Here is a 15960-nt window from a genome sequence, read left to right as displayed (position 1 = left end):
TAATAAAATCTCAAATTTACAAATTAATTTAGAATTAGAGCTAGTATATCATGTATTTACTTTTACACACTGCTTTTAAAGACTGTCCAAACCCAATTAAAACCACATTTAAAGATTAATTATTTAAAAATAAATACTTTATCATATCTGCTACTACAGGGCATAACAAATACACTTTTGTGCTGATATGAGTATGCTTTGCTGAAATAGGTGATTTACTCTGTTCTTAAAATAATAAGGGGCATATAATCTGTCTCTTAAGCAATAAATCCTGCAGTCTTTATTTCTGTGGGGAGTCATATTGACTTTCATGGGGGTCCTGATGGGAGGGTGCACTGCAGGAGCGGGCACTAAAGATGTATTAAAGGCATAAACTTTTAAATAATGATTTGTGCCTGAATAAGGCAGGAAGTCACATGACATGGTATGCAGTTAAACTGGGTAAATTCACAGTTTGGGTGTGTTGTGAGACCACCTATTAGATTATCTGGTAAATCTGTACTAATTAAAGAGTGCTGTTGTTTTCAGTAAGTGTTCTTTCAAAACATGTACATAAAATGAACCAAATAATTGTATTGCAAGAAAGGCTCTGTGTAAAGATACTTTAAAGATGTGTAGACTTTTCGTATTTTTTTCTTGGAGAATTACAGACTTTTGGATTCCTAAAGCATGCCAATATTCTTTGTTCTCAGCCGGTAGCCAGCTATTGAGTCTGGCAAGTCATAGTTCTAACTCCCAGATGGTGACGGACTTTCAGCTCCTGTTTCTGTGGGAAATGGCTGATGGAACTGTTGAAAAAAAGGTCTGAACGTTTTGAGATCAGCCACCATGTACCTTTTTTCACCCTTGCTTTGCATCTGGTGAGCCGCTGTCTACTTCCACAGAGAAAAGTAAAAAGTAAGCCAGCACACAAGTAAGACTCCCACTTAACGAAAGGTGCTGGAGACAGCCAAAGCCCCTGCTCTGTTCTCCCAACAGGGACCACAGAATTCAGAAGCCCAGAAGACTCTAACATCTGTTGTACTTACAGTTTGAGGGGAAATGCAAATTAGACTCTTTTGCCTACTATTTTTATTTATTTATAATTTTTTTTAAAGTTTCCTTTTCTCAATAGGCAGATGATTTCAGGGAGGATGTACTGGCAAATGAATAATCGAGTTTATTACACTGGAGGCCTGCACAACTGGAAGCTTTTCCAACCACTGAAATGTCCACATTTCACAGTGTCTATATCATTTTATGACGTGTAAGACTGTGATGGAATCCACACTTATGAACACAAATAATGGTGCAATTTACTGTAATGAGAACAGGTTTTATTGCAGTGAAAAATAATTTTTTTTAAACCCATCTGTTTTTTATAAGAAATGTGATTCCTAAGAGCTGGACAAAACCCAGCAGTTTGGTTAAAAGCTTGGAGTTCTGTTTGTTTATTTTAAAGAAACATGAGCATGTGACAGGGTTTAAGATGCTACAAGAGGCTAAAGCCTATTGTTGTTATAGCTTCTCAGACATGGGCTGTTATAAAAGGCCTTTCAGAAAAGCTGCATGCAATATCTGGAAAGCTACTTTAGAAAAAAAAGATCAGACACAAGGCTTTGAAACAGACACACAGCTCCAGCTTTTCTGAAAAGCCCAGATATTCCTCCATACTGCAGTAGCATCTACCAACTCTTAGCGGAGTAGTTTAGTCTTAAGTGGTCACTACCGTGAGATCTGCTAAAAGCCAACAAAAAATCAGATTAATTTAAAATTAAATACAGAAATAGCAAAATATAGAAAGCTAATGGTAATTGGGGGAAATCTTTGCATAAACATATTGCTATAATGGAAGGCGATAGGGATGTGCTGAGGAAAATAGGTGGTGAGCCAAAAAAGCCACTTCCCTACAATGCTTTTTTTGGTGTTTGTTTTTTTTAAATAGCCACTAAGCTATACACATTTGCAGCACGATGGTCACTAGCATATTATAAAACAAGCAGTCTGTGTTAACAAACAGCCAATATGTATATACCCTGAAATGCATCGATTTTGTGACAGTTTGTAAAGTTACTTCAACTGGCACTGTTGATTTGAGTGTGTACAAATAGACTTTCTGTGTATAAAACTTTTCCAAACTCTCCCTTAAGTTGGTTTGCCAGACAGCTCTGTAAAATCAGATATAATCATGGAACTCCATCTCACCATGGAGAACAATTACATTCTGCATTCCATAAATACAAAGGTCTATATCTGTGAGGCAGTGAGTGAACAAATCATTGGTTATTTACAAAAACAATAACCTGCATGAAGTTAGCATATCATTTTATTGCCATTTATTTTGGCATATATCTTTGATACCAATTTTGTAATCAAGGGACTGGAATAGGCCTCCATTTGATAACAGAATAAAATTACAGTTATCCAGTGGCAATGATCTAGCTAAGGGCCTGGCAGTATGTCAATAAGCCCCTGGAAATAAAGATTTATAACTTACCCTTAACAATTAGCATTGACTTGAAAGTTGGCTTGCCTGGAAGCAAGTTTTTAAAAAATGGTCTTGGGAGTTTTTTCTTTTATATAAAGGAAAAGCTTATGTAACACAAAAATATAGATCTTTATTTGTTTCAAAGATGGAACAGGACATGGAGAATTAACTCCCCTTTTACTCCTGAGAGCGGCCCTTGAAGAACAGAGTGTTCAACACTTATGAAGTTCAGGCCACACCGTTCTTGAAGTGGTCTCTGCGTCACTATACATCACAACAGATCAAAGCCATGTCAAAGTATCCCTCAGAAACAAAAAATGCCAGAGACCAAAGGAAGATTTTGCCATCTTGTGCTGTCACAGCGGACGCAAGGCAATCACTGTCACAGAACCTCACCTCTAGCAATAGCTGCTCCCCTAATAAGGGGTTTTATAAACAAGTGATGTAGGTAGCAGTGAGAGGTCATAAAGATGAGCTCCTGAAATAGGGTGACCAGATAGCAAGTGTGAAAAATCAAGACCGGGGGGGGGGGGGGGAGGGGAGGGGAATAGGTGCCTATATAAGAAAAAGCCCCAAATATCAGGACTGTCCCTATAAAATCAGGACATCTGGTCACCCTATCCTGAAATACCCTGAATGTGCCACATCCATTGCTTTGAGGGCAGATTACTGGACATTCATGTACTTAAAGATAACTGGAAATTAAGTAGTTATAATAACTTCATCCTATAATGAATCAGTTCTTTGCACCACCTAGGGGCTAGACAGCTGAGAATTAACATTCTTGCAAATGTAGATTCAAATATGGGGAAGGTCAAAGGTGGAATCAGTTTGCTGGGTTCAATCTAGTTCCCAGTGGACATATGTTCATCACCATCTCATTAATCCATGGTATGGACATTGGCTACCAGAAACCCAATCGCTTCAGAACTACCCAACCACAGAAAACAATGCTACAAAAGGCCAGATGCTGTGAGATGCTGAAGTCAATGGGCTCTGAGGGTGCCCAGTAGCTCACAAGATTGGGACCTTTGCAATGTTTTTCTAACTTCACAATGAATCAAATATGGGGTAGGGACCATCTTTTTGTTCTGTTTCTATACAGTGCCAAGCACAGTGAGGTCAATGACTAGGTTTCATAGGCAATATGGTAATACAAATAAATAATAATATTATTCACTATTATTATTAAAAATAAATTACTTTGAAATGTACATTCAGCTGTTGTTACCCTGTAGTAAATAGACTATAAAGGGGAGTTTGGTTTGCAGCAAATAAGTTCTCTGCAGGAATACCCACTTGTTCATTGGTGTCTGTTTTCTCCTTTAAATTCCATATGATTTAATTATATTGCACTCTACATTTCTTAACACAAAAAATTTGCAAAAAAGTTGGTAATTTTTTCTCATTTAAAAATAAAAGAACAGCTCTGCTAAAGTGCTATAGCGATACAATTAAGCACAACTGCTGTAGTAGAGAACAAAAGGAGTGCCTTGAAGTTAGCCCAGTATCTGCATGACTTGAGGGATAACAAAACATCTGTCCCTGGACCTGGTGAATACAGGACTAAGTGGCATGCTGACCTTTGAATTTCCTACTTTTTGCGGGTTTGGGTCATATACTTAGGTGTTGTCCATAGCTATTCTCCATGAATTTTCACAGTACAAAGTGAATTTGTAAAGAAAGACTAAGCATGATTGCTAGCTAGCAATACCAAGGGCCATTTTAGAACATATATATATATACACACACACAAAAAAACATATATACATACAAATATATATATATATACACACATATACATACACACACACACTTGTCTATTGCACTATATGGTATAAGCCTATAAAATATCTTCTAGCTGTCCCTTTAAATTGCTCATGCATGCAGCACTTTTTATGTAATAAGGGTGCTCTATGGAGGAACTCCCCTCTGGCTGTCTACAGTATTTTTCCAGGAAATCTCCTACTGTTGCACTTGCACAGATGTTGCAATGGCAGGAGTGCTAAGAGCAAAGGCATTTTTACCACCACACCATTCTATTCTGCTGGTTTGTTTAGGTAATAAAATGGTTAAAAGGCCTATGTGCTGTCTACATTAGGGCTCCCCCTTTTGCTGTGTAGGAGGTTTCCTGAAAAACACTAGCATAGAAAAAGCTTAAATTAGCAGAGATTGAAATGCACACCTGACTAGTTCTTATCTGCCCAAATTGCAGGCTGCCTGCACATTCTGTCCACTATTCTGATTCAACTTTTTAAGGGGACTGATTTTCCAAATCAAGAACCACATTTGTTCTGAATGCATCCGATGAAGTGAGCTGTAGCTCACAAAAGCTTATGCTCAAATAAATTGGTTAGTCTCTAAGGTGCCACAAGTCCTCCTTTTCTTTTTGCGAATACAGACTAACACGGCTGTTACTCTGAAATTTGTACTTACTGGTTTGCTAATTTTACATTAACAGAGTTAATTAAAAAGATTTTAAAATTTCGAAGAAAGAAAAGAAGTTACACCTTAAACAGCTGATGATGCCTCAAAGAATAAACCGGTAAACATTCAGTTTACACACTTCTGCTGGTGTTTTTGGTCATTTGCTTCCTTTGTTTCTAATTATAAGGACATCTGCATGAAAACAGGATCTCTGCTGATATAACAGCTCCTCTGCTTTCCTTACTTTAAATTGTAATCCTTTGTTATGTCATCATAGTTTATTGTTGTGATGATTATGATGCCATAAGAAAAGGATTAGGACTTCAAATGAGGAATAAGCAGCAGGAGCAGAGGTCCTCTTTTTATGCAAATATCCTTGGTAATGAAATTTAAAACACACCCCACAGAAGAACAGACATACAAAATCCCCCACAATCAGCACAACTGTTCCTGAATAGAATGTTAATCAGTTTCCCAGGAGATGTCAGCAGGCCTTTATACTTACTTCATCATCTTCATCCTCCTCTTCATCATCAGACTCAACACTATCATCCAATGGTTCTTCTAGAAAGAAACAAAAGAAAAAATACCAGCGTACGTGACCAAAGGTGAATTAGTCTGTGTCCATCCCATCAGAAACTCTAGCTATTATCCTCCGTCCTGAAAAATTTAGCTTGACAATATTTATTATGCTAGTTCTTTCTACAGCAGCTCTTGGACTTTGTGCTAGTATTCTGAGAACAGCAACATTTTTAGAATCACCAAAAATCATCTCTTAGATTCCCCGAAGAAGGCAGAAGCAGAAATACTTAGGAATAGTTACTTACTCATGATATACCCAGCTAGTTAAATCCTCATATTTACAGTATGATGAGGGGATAGCAGGCACACAAAGAATTAAACAAATAGCTTTTGAATAATATAATTTAAAGATGCCCCCACAAGTAAATTACAAAATGAATGTTATTATCGGAGAGGCATATTTCACGAGAGCAAACCTACACCACGGTATTGAAAACAATCTAAACTCACAGGCTCTTCCTGCAGATCTTCACACTCAGAAATGTTGCCCAACAGTCACATATCCCCTTTCAGAATGCCATTTTCACAAACAGAGCAGCAAAATATTTTACTATATCGACAACACCTTAGCCCAGCAGTTCTCAAACTGTGGGTTGGGACCTCAAAGTGGGTCATGACCCCATTTTAATGGGGTCACCAAGGCTGGCGTTAGACTTGCGGAGGCCTGGGGATGAAGCCCGAGTTTCTCTACCTAACGCGAAAGCCGACCCCCACCACCAGGGTCCAAAGCCGAAGCCCAAGGGCTTCAGCCCTAGGTGGTGGTGCTCAGGTAACAGGCCCCCCCAGCCCTGCCCAGGGCAGTAAGGCTCGGGCTTTGGCTTTGCTCCCTCCACCCAGGGTGGTAGGACTCAGGCAGTCTCAAACTTCGGTCCCCCATCCTGGGGTCGTGTAGTAATTTTCATGGTCAGGGGACGCGGTGCAATGAAGTTGGAGAACCCCTGCCCTAGTCAAACACTAACTGCATGATACTCAATTTGTTCTTTTCCACATTGTGGCCATGTCTACACTAGAAAGCTTACAGCGGCACCGCTGTCGCCATCCAGCTACACTGCTGTAAGATCACCTGTGTCACCTCTCTATGTCGACGGGAAAGAGCTCTCCCGTCGACATAATTAAACCACCCCCAAAGAGCAGCGCTGTCCCCACTGGCATTCTGTCGGTATAACTTATGTCGTTCAGGGGGGTGTTTTTTTCACACCCCTGAGCAACATAAGTTATACCAACAAAAGTGCTAGTGTAGACATAGCCTAAGACAGGAAGATTCATTGCCACCTCTGCTCCTTTCCGAAGTACAAGAAGACAACTGAACCAGAATTATTTTTAGTTAGCAGGAGGATGCCTCCTGAATTCACCCTTGTTTGCTATCTTTATTTCTTCTCTCTCCAGCCACTTCCTTCCAGCCACAAAGGCCAGAACATAACTTGTCAATTCCACTTCACGTTTGGATTGGGGTAAGGAGAGGTCACAGACACCAAGAACTTCCTGTCCTTACCCAGCTATGAACCAAGAGAAGAGCAAGACTGAACCCTGTGCCACTGTACTGTGCTACCAGTAAAATCGCCAGCTTATTCAAGCATTGTACCTTTGTTTCTGGGAGGACAATGCCCCAACATAACCATCCAACGTCACGCTGCACATGGTCAGAAAGCTTTGGAATTTAGGTCCAAATGTTTCTTTTTGAAACACAAAGGAAATTTTAAAACACATTTGACACTGAAATCCTCATGTTCCCTCTTTGAGCTCTCCCAGTCCATCACCCCGTTGTCATTCTTTGTAAGTTCCCAGTGCCATATAAAAACATGAGCTTTTTTATGGGCTTCATGAAAGATTTACAGCCTGGATAATAGCTGCATCTGTTCCCCTGACCTGAATTGAGTTGCTTGATAATGAATTCAATTTGCCGGATCATCTCGGCGTTTCCTTCCTTGATGAAGCACCGCAGAATTTCTTCCATTCCCTGGATACATTGGAAAACATTGCTAGGTGAGTGTTTCATGCCACTAGCCCACCACAGGTCATCTCACTGGCTAAAATTATTGTTTTGTTGGGAAGAGAAAATGTATAGTGAAACTGCTGTGTACAATTATAAATATTCCATTCTGTCCATCAACTGCCCAGAAATTAAGGAAATCTGCTACCACACTTGAACACAGAAGCCTTCAGTACACGCAATATTCACAAATTTCCATAGGAGCTACTCCTCTGCTTTCTAAACTCAATACATACTGGTTCATTAAAAACCTCTCTCTGAAAGGAAAAAGTATGAAAAGATTTGTGCAGGCTTCAGAGGAAAGTGGGAGGTGAGGGGGGCCTGATTTTCATCCTCTCCTTAAACCCACATCATCTCTTTTAGCAACTGTGGGATCTGTTTTGTGTCTGTAACCTTTTAATATGCCATTTAATGTCCAGCTCCATATGTTGGGTAGCAGCTCACGGATTCGGCAGGGCAAGGCACCTAAATGACAATAATTGTGCCTGCAAATAAATCAGTAGTTAGGAATGAAAGTGGCTCAGCTCCCTCGTACCAACTCTCTTTGTCCTCAGAGACCCTACTCCCTGCTTCTCTCCTCTATTACTGCACTCATACATGCCAAATGCCCTCCTTGGCTTCACATAAACTAGGATAAAAAACATGTTTCAAAGTAACAGCCGTGTTAGTCTGTATTCTCAAAAAGAAAAAGAGTACTTCTGGCACCTTAGAGACTAACCAATTTATTTGAGCATAAGCTTTCGTGAGCTACAGCTCACTTCATCGGATGCATACTGTGGAAAATACAGAAGATGTTTATATACATACAAACCACGAAAAAATGGGTGTTTACCACTACAAAAGGTTTTCTCTCCCCCTACCCCACTCTCCTGCTGGTAATAACTTATCTAAAGTGATCACTCTCCTTACAAGGGGGCCATTTCCAGCACAAATCCAGGTTTTCTCCCCCCCCCCCATCTTTTTTTTTTTTTTTCCCACACACACAAACCCACTCTCCTGTTGGTAATAGCTTATCTAAAGTGATCACTCTCCTTACAATGTGTATGATAATCAAGGTGGGCCATTTCCATCATGTGCCAGCAATGCCCCTCTGCCATGTACTTTGGTCAAACTGGACAGTCTCTATGTAAAAGAATAAATGGACATAAATCAGATGTCAAGAATTACAACATTCATAAACCAGTCGGAGAACACTTCAATCTCTCTGGTCACACGATTACAGACATGAAAGTTGCGATATTACAACAGAAAAACTTCAAAGCCAGACTCCAGCAAGAGACTGTTGAATTGGAATTCATTTGCAAATTGGATACAATTAACTTAGGCTTGAATAGAGACTGGGAGTGGCTAAGTCATTATGCAAGGTAACCTATTTCCCCTTGTTTTTTCCTACCCCCCCCCCCCCCGCCTTCCTCTGATATTCTTGTTAAACCCTGGATTTGTGCTGGAAATGGCCCACCTTGATTATCATACATTGTAAGGAGAGTGATCACTTTAGATAAGCTATTACCAACAGAGAGTGGGTTTGTGTGTGTGGAAAAAAAAAGGGGGGGGGAGAAAACCTGGATTTGTGCTGGAAATGGCCCACCTTGATTATCATACACATTGTAAGGAGAGGTTTCAGAGTAACAGCCGTGTTAGTCTGTATTCGCAAAAAGAAAAGGAGTACTTGTGGCACCTTAGAGACTAACCAATTTATTTGAGCATGAGCTTTCGTGAGCTACAGCTCGTTTCCACGGTATGCATCTGATGAAGTGAGCTGTAGCTCACGAAAGCTCATGCTCAAATAAATTGGTTAGTCTCTAAGGTGCCACAAGTACTCCTTTTCTTATTGTAAGGAGGGTGATCACTTTAGATAAGCTACTACCAGCAGGAGAGTGGGGTAGGGGGAGAGAAAACCTTTTGTAGTGATAAACATCCATTTTTTCATGGTTCGTATGTATATAAACATCTTCTGTATTTTCCACAGTATGCATCCGATGAAGTGAGCTGTAGCTCACGAAAGCTCATGCTCAAATAAACTGGTTAGTCTCTAAGGTGCCACAAGTCCTCCTGTTCTTTTTAGGATAAAAACGTGCGTTGTTAGAAGGTGTTAGCTAATACTTTCTAACTCAGGCCAGGTCTACACTACAGACCTATACTGGTATAACTACATCACCCAGCGATGTGAAAAATCCACCTCCCTGAGCAATGCAGTTACACCCACCTAACCCCGTGCAGGCAGCACAACCGCAGGAGAGCTTCCTGAGCTGACACAGCTGCCATGCAGGTGGGAGAAGCGCTCCCATCAGGGTAGTAGCGTCTTCACAAAAGCGCCACAAGAGGCGTAGCTGCACCGCTGTGGCACTGTACGCGAAGAGAAACCCTAACATTTGAAAAGTCTGTCTTCACACAAGCTGAGCCTGCCAAGTTAAAGCCTGGAGGCAGCCTATGGTTAACATGGTCAGCTTAGCCTGCGTGAACAGCTACACCGCCTTGTCTATGTTCACTTTTTCAAACATGTCAGTTGGATCGTGTTAGCTAACATGTTCTAAATAACACCTTTAAATCCTAATTTAGACAAAACCCTTGAAACCCAAGACCCTGTCCCTTCCTCCTTAGTTGGCCACCACAATGGGTAGAAGACTAGCAAGCTGCTAACCCCATCATATATGTGAATACATGGGAGACACCCACACCCCAAAACTGTGTGTATTAAGGGGGAGATTTTCCAAGGTACAAAAAGCAGTTGTGTGTCCAACTCCTACTGACTCTGAAAAATCAAACCCAAGTTGTCCTTTAAAATAGATCGCCAGTGCAGGCTATTCCTTAGGAGCCTTGCAGATGCAGGGAAGCGGCCTCTCATCCTAATTATTACGAGTATTATTTAATGTGGTATCACCTTCCCCAGCTAATGCTGGAAGAGCTGATAATGAACAGCTATTTTTAATCCAAACGTTTAAACATGAAAACGCAGAAAACGGGGTCTTCAGAGATGCCTTTTGAATAGACTTAGTAAGAAAAGAATGGCAGGAAAGGAGACATGCTGCCCAGGTTTACATTTAAATTGATTTCACATAATAAAACAGACAATGTGAGCAAGTACAAATTAGACCAGATACAAGCCTCTGGCTGCTGGCTTGTGATGGTGCATTGTTATCTCCTCCAAAAGATAGTGACAGCTCTGCAGGAGACCATTCATCACCTCAATTCCTTCAACATCACTGGCTACAGGGATGGCAAATTTCCTCTTTCAGAACATCCAGCAGTTCCATTTTGACTATAATTTCTCACAGACTACTTCGTAATTGATGGAGCAGCTCAGCCTAGACCACACAGCTTTGTAGTAGTCAATAGGAACCAGTGATTCAAACTCAGCCTGGGTATAAGTGGATGCAACTCCACTGACTTCAGTCACGTCAGAGCAGCTTGCATCAAAGTGGAATTTGGCCCAATATCTTCCCAAAATAACATGACATACTCTGTGACACAGCCCAGACAATAATGGAAAATGTAACATAACCTACAGTTACTGTAATGAAATTACATATGGGGAGGGGAGGGGTTGCAGAAGTAAAATGAGAACTCCAAATATGCATTTACAGCATGGTTTGAAGTGTAGGTGTCAGAAATATGTCTATGTAGATATGTTACTTCCTTACTCAATCCATTTCTTCTGATTTCTTTTCTCTGTATAATCCGATGTTCCTTACCATTGCTCTGGCTTCTTCTCGTATAGAAGGGATAGCAAGAATGCTGTACAGCGCTCCATTCACATAGGGCTGTATCTGAGAAGGAAGAAAATGTGCCAATGGTCAGTGCACTTTTAATGATTCCAACTCTTGAATTCTATCCAATTGCCAACAGGCGAAGCCTAGGTGGAAAGGAGCCACACACATGGACTCTGATGCCACTCACACAAAAGTTTCCCTGCTTAGGATAATGCCACTTGGTGACCAGTAAACTTTTAGGAAGGTGATCAGAAGGCCAGCTGGTAATCAGGAGCCTTGTGTGAGGGCCAACTTTAGCTACATGTGGATTCCACGGTTTTCGGCGCTCTCTGCATCCCCTGAAGAATATAAAACAAGGTGGCTCATGTAGATTTAGACCAAGAATGCAACAAATATGTGAAGGTCCTAAACACTGTTCCCTGGCAAGACTTGCTGGTTCTGTTTACTGTCATGGGGGATACTGGATAATTTTAAGGAAAAGTAAGCTAAGCTAAAGTCATATATCAAATTTCTTGAGACAAGAGGTGACCCAGATGATCCCAGAGGTCTCTTCTTCAGCCCTACCACCTGATTTTGTTAGAAGGATTTTTGTAGGTAGGTCCAGATAGTGCAGGTATATGCAGGAAACTACCTACCATGACCCATAGTTGCCTCTCATGATGAAGAAGGTTGGATCCCGCTGTTCTACGCATCTACTTTAAAAATCCATGAGGAATCTCTTCAACACAGGACATTATAACATAGTATATCTAGATCTCCAAGACACTCGTGACTACTAGTTTGAAAAAACTTCAGAAAACTCTCCCATCATCCAAGGGCCTCATCCTACTGCCATTGACTTCAATGTCAAAACTTCTATTGAATTAAATGGTGCAGGACTGGGCCATAAGTGGACATCACCATGCACTGTACCAAACCACCTTCAATTCACATTGGTCACAAAAACAAGGCTAACAATACAGTCCAACAAAAGGTTTCAGAGTAACAGCCGTGTTAGTCTGTATTTGCAAAAAGAAAAGGAGTACTTGAAGTGAGCTGTAGCTCACGAAAGCTTACGCTCAAATAAATTGGTTAGTCTCTAAGGTGCCACAAGTCCTCCTTTTCTTTTTTAGTCCAACAAGAGACTCCCAAGATGAATCTTAATTAAAATAAAGTAGTACAGACGTGCTGAGCCACATCACACCGTGGATTTTTATAAGACACAGAAGAAACACACAGGTTGCTCAGGGAAATTGTCTCTACTTTCAGTTTCAATAAGGTAATAAAAACAAAAAGATGTTTAAAACGTAGCTCCCATTGCAGAATGGGATATAAAACTGTGGGCCCAACCACTGGTGCTCATCTAAGGTTCTAAGACATTTTCCATGAGAGTCAGGGACTGAATCCTGATGTTCTCGCCGAAATCCCCAGTCTGATAAATGACATTCTGCCTCCCCACACTCCCTTTAAAATTCACACTGAAGGCAAATGCTGTATCCACTTTCTCCTGCCCTGAACTGCTGGGCGTAAAATGGCAGCCCACATGAAGCAGCAGATGGAGAGATATCTGGAGCGAAACACTTAGGGCCACCCAGCTATTTTTATAGTATTCTTTTTAAAAAGAAAAAAGAAAGAAAAAAATACTGGTGGAGGTGACTTGTTTGCACCTGATGCTTCGCATATGGTCTGCATCACAAACAGTTTTGTATCTCCCGATGTAGTAAGGCTTGGAAAGATTTGGTTTTAGATTACTTTAAAATAATCCCAGGAACCTGCAGTTTGGAATGTGAAAACCATACTGCTACCAAACATTCATTTTCAAATTACCAATCATACAGTTGAAGAGAGAGAACAAAATCTCGAGGGAAAAACCCCCATAGCATTCACTGAGCCCAGATGAGCTTACAGGACTGTGAACTTCACTGAAATTCCATGTGATTTATTGCCAGGGTACAATAGCAAAGGACCAAGCAAAACACACCTTTTTTTTTTAATCATCAGCTTTACACTTCCCTTGCCCAAACAGAGGAATATTTGCTGTACAAGTACCTCATGGTTCTCATGGCCAAGGAGATCAGAGAGAACTTTGAGCACGTGGTTTGCAACTTTCGCACACATTTTCTTCCCTGCAAAGGCATAATTTTTTTTTTTCAAATACAGAGAAGGAAATTAAAAGAACCAAATTCTTCTTTCTTTCCTAAACATTAATACAATGCAATATGCAATGGACGGCTCCCCACTCCTGCTAAATTCTGCTCTCAGAATAACTCTACTGAAGTCAATTGAATTACTCTGGTTTTAGACAGGTACATCTTCTAAAATATTTACTTTCAAAGTCTGAGACATTGATCCCACAACAGTTTAACAAAGTTACTTTGATGATCCCAATTGAGGGCTATTGTGTACTTATCTGGGTTTAACTCCACCCCCCACTTTTTTTTTAATTAAAATCTCTTAAGATTGTAAACTCCTTGGGGTCACAAACTGTATCATTATATTATCATGAGGCTCTCTGTGTCATAAGAGGACTGTTGATCGCTATGGGTCCAATCCTGCAAGGTGAGGATGGGGCCGTATTGCATTATTGAATAGCTCAGCTCTAACTGGCTTTTATAAACAGGCATATTATTTGCTTCGGCCCAGTCAGAAATCAGGTAACTCATTCTAGCCCTGTAGCAGACAGACTGTTTTTGCTTGAAACGCTCCACCCTTTTAGGTGATGAACATGCTGGGAAGGGGTTAAATGAGTTTTGCTGACTCAGTGAGGTCAGGTGGGTGGCTCCTCACATCACCCGTATATAAAGGAAAGTGGGAGTGGCTCTCTATAGAGAGGACCCAGGTATAGATAGAGCAGTTCTGAGGGGAACAACCCTAGGTACAGACAAGCCAGGGGAGGACTGAGCTGAACACTAATTTAATTTCTTTGGTAACAAAGCCAAACTCCAGCAAGAAGGTGAGTTTTGACTCCCCACAAGGCGTGGATTTTGTTTCAGAACAGGTTGGAAAAGACACCTGATCAAAAGCACCATTTATGGAGCTCAGAGTCTACAGTGGTGGGGGCAATTTAACACAGATAAATCTTGATAAAGCACCTTTTATGGAGCTCAGAGTCTATAGTGGTGGGGGCAATTAAACACAGATAAATCTTGATAAAAACAGACATAATGCAAAATCACTTGAAAGACCTCAGTAATATCAGTATGAAAGGTTCAGGGTCAGGGTTTTTCCCCACTCATTTCCCAACAGAAAAATTACATCTGTAACTGTAAGAGACCTGAACTCCTGAGACAAAGATTCATGAGCAAGGCGACAGAATATTCCAGCGTGTAATCTGACAGGCAGTCCGTATCCTTTAAAACATCAACCAGCCAGAAAATGAGCCCATCATTGATCATAGCCGACTGCAAGGCACGTCTAGGATATAAAACAAATACATTTTACACTGTTTATATGTATTTCAAATAAGAGTGCAGTAAAACTACTTCTCCTATTTCCTACATGTTAGCCCTCCAACAAAGAGTGTAAATTACACTTTTTGGCACAGGCAGAGAAACTAGAACATTAATAAAACCCAAAGACGTGAAGAGAGAGACAACTGTAGGATGCAAACGTAGGCTATGGCTACACTAGGGAGCTTGCAGCTGCACCGCTGTAAGCTCTCTAGTGTAGTCGCTGTCAGCCGACGGGAGAGAGCTCTCCTGTTGACTTAATCAAGCCACCCCAACAAGGAGTGGTAGCTATGTCTGTGAGAGAAGATGCATGGAAAGTTGGTCCCCCCCCATGCCCACCTCCAATTTAGCAAATATTATCTTTGCTTAATCCTATTTACTCTTTTCCCTGGAAAGATTCTTGGTTCATTTAACTCTCTTCTCACACAGAGTTACTCCCTATACAATACCACACTGAATATTTGAAGGTTCTGCTAACTATAAGGGTGTCTGTTCCCTGGCAAGGCAAAACATTCATCAGAAATTCAAACCAGGCTGCAGAACTCATTTTACCTGGTGTCTGAGCCTGGATTACTACAAGATGTTGTTTCGCTGGTGGAAACTTTGCGCTGAAGAGCTCATTACCTCCATTTTATCTAATACCCATGGCACTTTAAGCCTAATTCACAGGTCGACCAAAAATAATCTTCAATGAACAAAAAAGATGTATTTCTATTATTATTAAAAGGCCAGGCAATTGATCCAGATAGCCTCTCCCCGCCCCCAGAGAAGCTTGCTGCACTCACAGATTGCCAAGTGGGTTTGTGGCATGGACTGGAGCAATATCTGGGGAACATCTGATGCAAACAAAAATGTCTTCATATGGGTTATCTGTAGCAGTCCTTGCACAAGATTAAATACTAGTGTTAATAATAAAGTATCATTTTAAAATTTCTGCAGCCTATTGCACCATACCATGCTTAGTGCCAAAAGAATACTTAATAAATTCCCCTGCATTCTTTATAACTGCATTTATAGAAATCTCTTTTTCTCTAAGAATGGCATCTGCTTTTTTTTTCTGGCTGGGACTCACAGCAGTATGGTACAGGTAACAATTTGCCTGATACCACAAAATCTAGAATGAAAGAAACTGTGTTGAGTCTCATCTACCCCCACTCAGGTAGGGCCTCTCCCTTACGGTGCATGCAAATGGTTTCTCCAGTCAAGCTTTAAATGAGACAAATGTAAAAAACAAAAACAAACCCACAGTCTTCACAGGCAAACTTTGAATCTTGATTTAAAAGAGAGACTGTAATTATGCAAGACTGATCCCTTGCTGCTCTCCTGTGAGAAGAGGGGACTTGGATGGAGAGTGAC

General features: G+C 40.7%; 1 protein-coding gene across 1 annotated transcript in view; it reads right to left on the bottom strand.

Moving 5' to 3' along the window:
- The window catches only part of ARMC9 (armadillo repeat containing 9), a 105788-nt gene that overhangs the window by 26990 nt on the left and 62838 nt on the right, over positions 1–15960 (bottom strand). Inside the window, exons 15-19 of the mRNA XM_077826107.1 lie at positions 14430–14569; positions 13205–13281; positions 11159–11233; positions 7343–7433; positions 5400–5458 (exon numbers count right to left, since the gene is read on the bottom strand). Of these exons, the coding sequence (XP_077682233.1) occupies positions 5400–5458; positions 7343–7433; positions 11159–11233; positions 13205–13281; positions 14430–14569 (442 nt within the window). The remainder of the gene's footprint in view (positions 1–5399; positions 5459–7342; positions 7434–11158; positions 11234–13204; positions 13282–14429; positions 14570–15960) is intronic.

Source organism: Eretmochelys imbricata, chromosome 9 (genome assembly GCF_965152235.1).
Source record: "Eretmochelys imbricata isolate rEreImb1 chromosome 9, rEreImb1.hap1, whole genome shotgun sequence".
Classification (NCBI taxonomy): domain Eukaryota; kingdom Metazoa; phylum Chordata; order Testudines; family Cheloniidae; genus Eretmochelys; species Eretmochelys imbricata.
This window is presented reverse-complemented; position numbering and strand designations above follow the sequence as displayed.